Source organism: Poecilia formosa, unplaced genomic scaffold (genome assembly GCF_000485575.1).
Source record: "Poecilia formosa unplaced genomic scaffold, Poecilia_formosa-5.1.2 Scaffold2543, whole genome shotgun sequence".
NCBI classification, from domain to species: Eukaryota; Metazoa; Chordata; class Actinopteri; order Cyprinodontiformes; family Poeciliidae; genus Poecilia; species Poecilia formosa.
In genome coordinates, this window is record NW_006802482.1 from 438 (window position 1) to 6,096 (window position 5,659).

Below are 5,659 nucleotides of genomic sequence, written 5' to 3' on the forward strand. Positions count from 1 at the left end.
TGATTTTGAGGTCTGTCATTTAATTTTTTAAAATTTTTTAACATACCTTCAATCACAGACAGTAATTCTGTACAAACCTGTTTTACACCTTATTTTCATCTTTTATTTTTTATTTAGCAATATAAGAGGTCACAGTTTTGCTATATTTTGTAAATATGTCTAAATATGCTAATGTGAAAAAACCACAAATTTCAGTCTTGCCAGTCAGTGTTTATTACATCTGACACAAAATAATGTTAAAATTTAAAAGTTATTTTAAAAATTCATAATATTATGAAAATCTTTGCTCATATAGAAATATGGTGGTCCCTCTTTATACAAGACAAAACTCAGGTTTTTAAGAAAATGGCCACTTATCAATTTATTGTTAATCTATAAGAACGAGCAACTTCAGATTAACTCGTTAATCGATAACCTGTAAACAGTTAGACTTTTTCCTTTAGCTCAGGAAAGATACAAGCACTTGCTGTTTCTAGATAATGTTTTTGTAGAGATCAGATTAGTGCAGCTGGTTTCTGACTTCTGGTTTTTGTAAAGCTTTGAAAAGCTGATACTAATTTAATGAGATTCCTCTTTTACTCTCTTTTAATCAATCAATCATGGGCTGGATACTGATGTTAAGCATCATACTTTCAAAGCTCTACAGTTTCAAAACCACTACAATTTTCCATAATACTGTCTCTACAGTTTAAAATCCTGAGATCCTATGGAAACGCTCAGGGAGTTTCTTCCAGCTTCATTGAGAAGATTATCTTTCCACCACTTGGTGCTGTGCTCTACCAGGAAGGATGAACCTTTCTCTCTCAAGAAAAATAAATCTGGCCTTTGTAAATACGGCTGGTATTGAAAACCCCAGACACTCATGATGTAACCTTTATAAAGAGAAAACCAAACAGGAAAAGAGCATACACTTAATAGCAGTTAATGTGTTATTGGGGAGTAGTAGGAGAATGAAGCAGAGTGAGCTTTTTCTGAAAAGGCCAGCTGGATCCAAATAATCTAAATATAGATCAGATTCTACAGTTATTTCTATCAATCAATCAATCAATCAAATTTTATTTGTATAGCACATTTCAGCAGCAAGGCATTTCAAGGTGCTTTACATAATTAAAAAACAAAATAAAAACGTAGATGCCATGGACTGGAGGATGCCAAGAACTTTATTTTTAATAAATTCAATTTTATTTATAAATAACTCAGTAAGTTACTTTAACTATGACTGGCTACTGTCCAAAAAGAAACCAAGGATTATATTTTCGTCTATTCTCTATCAGTTAGAATGCAGGGGAATCCTCAGTCCACCCTGTCAGAAAGCGATTGCTGTAAAATATAGTTTATATTATTCTAAAATCCATCCATTACCTTTAGCTTAATCCGGAGGCAGCAGCCTAAACAGAGAGGCCCAGACTTCCCCCTCTCCAGCGAACTGGGTCAGTTCATCTGGGGGAATCCCAAGGCGTTCCCAGGCCAGCCGAGGAACATAGTTCTGGAATCTTTCCCTGCAGAGAAACTCCTCCATTCCACTGCGATTTTACATCATTTTGAAATGTGGACAAACATGATCACCTAAAAGACATTTTAAACTGTTTTTTACACGTTCAGTTGCCAGTTAATGTAGTTGGCATCACAAAACCAGTTGATAATTAAATATCTATGATAAAAAAATGTCTGATTACATTTTTTTCTTTCAGTTTTCTTCATCTTCCCTCGCACTTTCTGAGGTCCCCTCTAGCGCCCCCTGGTCCAGATTTCTAGACATGTTGCTAAAAATCTAGGTTTTTCTTTTAAATTGCAGCTTGTATCCCCTCTGTGTCTTTTTTTGCATCATTACTACCCACTCACTGATATAATAGCTAACTTTAAGTCTTCACTCTGTAACAGCGGCCACACTGAAGAGGGATGTTGTCAGCACAGCCTGGTAGCTCTTAGCTTGGTGCACACTATGTTCAGAATAAGATTTGATTTTTCCATCCTGACTAAATGATGCTAAAAATACGCCAATTTCTTGGTGCAGCTTTAATTTTTAAGCTGCTTCTTTGAGGCAGTGTTTACCCACGCTGTATACTAACTGATTAAAGCCACTTAAACAGCCTCTGCTGCTCTAAAGTAGATGCTGCACTTCATCTCAGGTCCCCAAATGTCAGGGGAGAGAGTTAAAATCTCAAGTTTGTTTTCAAAGTGTGAGCGTTTCATCATGTCTTGTCCCATTTTGTTTCCCGTTCATCGTAGGTCTTTCACATGACGTACGATCTTGCCAGTGCCATGGTGCGAATCATGAACCTGATTGGCATGATGCTGCTGCTGTGCCACTGGGACGGCTGTCTGCAGTTCCTGGTGCCGATGCTGCAGGACTTCCCTCCGGACTGCTGGGTCACCCGGAACAAAATGGTGGTAAGGGAATTATTGGGCAGATTCGAATCCCAAATCCCAAAATAACATTATGTTGTATTCAAACTAGGGCTTCAACTAATGATTATTTTAGTTATTGATGAATGTATAGGTTATCCTGAGGATTAATTGGATAAAATGACTTAATTTAAGCCTCTTTTATACAATATTATATAAACATGCAAATAAATAAAACAATTTAAATAAGAATTTATTTATTTTTTAACCTAAATTGCAGCATTTCTTTAGTGTGTGCTAAGCTATGCCACTTAAGGAGTTCTGGTAGAACATACAGCTCTGGAAAAAAGTAAGAGGCCACTTCAAATGATCAATCCCTTTGATTTTACTTTTTATAGGTATATGTAAAATTAATCTTTTATTCTATGAACTACTGGAAACATGTCTCTGAAATCCTAAGCAAAAATTTAGTATTTATTTGCAGAAAATGAGAAATGGTCAAAATAATAAAATAGATGCAGTGCTTTCAGACTTTAAATAATGCAAAGAAAAGAAGTTCAGATTCAGTTAGAAACAACAATATTAATGTTTTAACTCGGGAAGAGTTCAGAAACAATATTTGATGGAAGAACCAGGAGGTTTTTAATGGGGTTCATGCAGTGGGCTCTTCATTTTTTCCAGAGCTGCATTTATAGATAAAGGTTTGTTTTATATCTTAAATGCAAAATGTATATATTTTTGTACAGTTTTGCATTATTTAAGGCTCTGACTATGTTGTTCTTTCAGCAAATGCCCTTTTTACAGGCTGTATATTCCAGTTAATGATTAATCAATTACTTAATTACTTGATTATTTTGATAATCAATTAATCACGATTAAACCGATTAATCGTTTCACACCTACAGACTTAACAGGCCATATTTGAAGGTTTTCTACTCCTCATTAACATACTGAATATTAGTGTTTAAATGACTAAATATTTTTACTCTTTCTCTTCTTGGGCATTTTTCTTTTCTGATCCTCTGTGTATTGATTGGTGGAACAGAAGCTAAAGTAAGTGCTAGCATGATATTAGGAACACTAACTTAAACATAAGCAGTTATGGTTCCCAACAGGCAGGATAAAATGTTCACCACTTGGACTCTTTTTTCTGAAACTCCCAACAAAGCTCCCACAGACACGATGCAGCTGCAGTATGCTGCAGCGTTCTTACTGATGAAGTTTTTCTTTCCGCCTCCACTTCTCCTCCAGAACGACACCTGGGGTCAGCAGTACTCCTATGCCCTGTTCAAAGCCATGAGTCACATGCTGTGCATCGGGTACGGCCTGTACCCGCCCATCGGCATGGCCGACGTCTGGCTCACCATCCTCAGCATGATCGTGGGCGCCACCTGCTTCGCCATGTTTGTGGGTCACGCCACAGCTCTGATCCAGTCTCTGGACTCCTCCAGGAGGCAGTACCAAGAAAAGGTGAGATTTGTTTTGTTGTGTTAGGATACCTTTAAGCAGCTGAACCTTTAGAAAAAGGAATGCTCCAATCCGGCAGATTATGATATTATATACACAAGCATGTCACTAGCCTTAATAATAATTCATAGTAAAAATAAACTGTGTTCTTAAACAGTCTTAAATTTCACTGTCTAAAATTAATGCCTTAATTTTTTTTAAATGTAAGTAGGCGTTAAATATTTTAATCACAGGTCTTAAATTTTGTGTTGGCTGGATTTGTATTTGTAAATTTTTTAATTTCTTTTTTTTAACTCAAGACAGTTAAGGCTACTGCTAACAAGCTGCTAATATAGCTTTGGTAGGTAGCTAGATAGCTTTTTGCGTCTTTTATGGGTATTTTTAGCATATTTTGCATGTAAGTGCAATTTTATATGTATATGAAATATTGTATTTTCTTTTGTACATTTCTGTTCTCACACAGATCTTAAATTTTATTCAAAATGATTTTTAAAAAATCCTACATTTGAGTTGCTGAAGCCTGCAGAAACCCTCCATGCAATTTGTTGACATCATCCCAATAAAATACCAATAAGTTGCACTGAGGTAATGTGACCAAATCTGAAAAAGCCTCAAGAGGTGTGAATGTTCTTGTAAGGCACTGTATGTATTATATTAACATAACAAATACAATTTTATGTCTGGTTAAAATCATGTTTTTCATTTGATGACAGTTCGCTAACCCTCGTTACAAATACTTATTTTTCACCTAAAATCTGTTTAAATATTTATAGATGAGCAGCAGAAGCTTCACTGTTTTTTGATGTGAAATGGTGACAAAAACCTTAAAAAATGAGGAATATCCAGGGGAACTCGCTATTAGATCTCCATGTCCGACTCTGTGAGGGATAAAACGAGATAAGGCACAGATTTAATAACCTCAGAGCAGAGGCTTATGGCAGGAAGCGCCATACGTACACTGGGTGCTGTGATCGTCGGCGCTGGTCTGCTGGTAGAGTACACTGCTGAAGGACACGCTGGTTAATGTCATTAGCTGCAGCCTGCAGAGCACAACTGTAATTGTCAGATGGGGCAGAGCCACAACACCGCACTGCGAGCAGGTTTCACAGATGGCCTGACAGTTGACTGTTAACATAATGAGATACATTCTAGTCCACCTCTGAGCCAGCACATCAATCAGGTTAATATATTCATTCTGACATGACTTTGCATTTTGTCTTTGCAGGAGAAGCAGTCGCTTTAAAGCTGCCGTTGCGAGTCGGATTCTTGGAGCGGTTCTGAACGGGTTTTAAAAGTTGAAATCTTGTTGTTTTGTCACAGTATAAGCAAGTGGAGCAGTACATGTCCTTCCACAAGCTCCCTGCTGACATGAGGCAGAGAATCCACGACTATTATGAGCACCGATATCAGGGCAAGATGTTCGACGAGGAGAGCATCCTGGAGGAGCTGAACGAGCCGCTGCGAGAGGTCGGTTTACGAAAATGTGTGAAGCCCAACTGAGTTTGGATTCATAGAAGTCATACCATGTCAGCATAAATGAGAGCATCCCGTTCTCAATGATGCTCAGATAATTATTGATATAATCCAATATGGCTGCCTTACTTTCCATGATAATGTTAATAGTGTTGTAATCTGATTAGTAACGGCTGTATGAGGGCAGAGAACCTTATTAACAGAGCACTAAGCTGCTTTTATAATGATTGAAATATACACATGAAGCGTCGAGATCACCTCACCCAAGTAAAAACTAAATAAAAATACTCAAAAAAATGACTGTTTGTGAAACAGCTGTGAGAATGCTAATCTACTGAATGGACTCACAGAAGATGCTAGAGGGAGCTGAAGA

At 37.1% G+C, this 5,659-nt stretch overlaps 1 protein-coding gene across 1 annotated transcript; it reads left to right on the plus strand.

Annotated features, from left to right (window-relative positions):
- Window positions 1–2,233: 2,233 nt before the first annotated feature.
- Window positions 2,234–5,280, plus strand: LOC107835445 (potassium/sodium hyperpolarization-activated cyclic nucleotide-gated channel 1-like; the record flags this gene model as incomplete). Its single annotated transcript, XM_016667829.1, has 3 exons — window positions 2,234–2,391; window positions 3,598–3,816; window positions 5,134–5,280. Coding segments are annotated over exons 1-3 (519 nt in total), but the record flags the coding sequence as incomplete, so codon positions are not given.
- Between the last annotated feature and the right edge of the window lie 379 nt (window positions 5,281–5,659).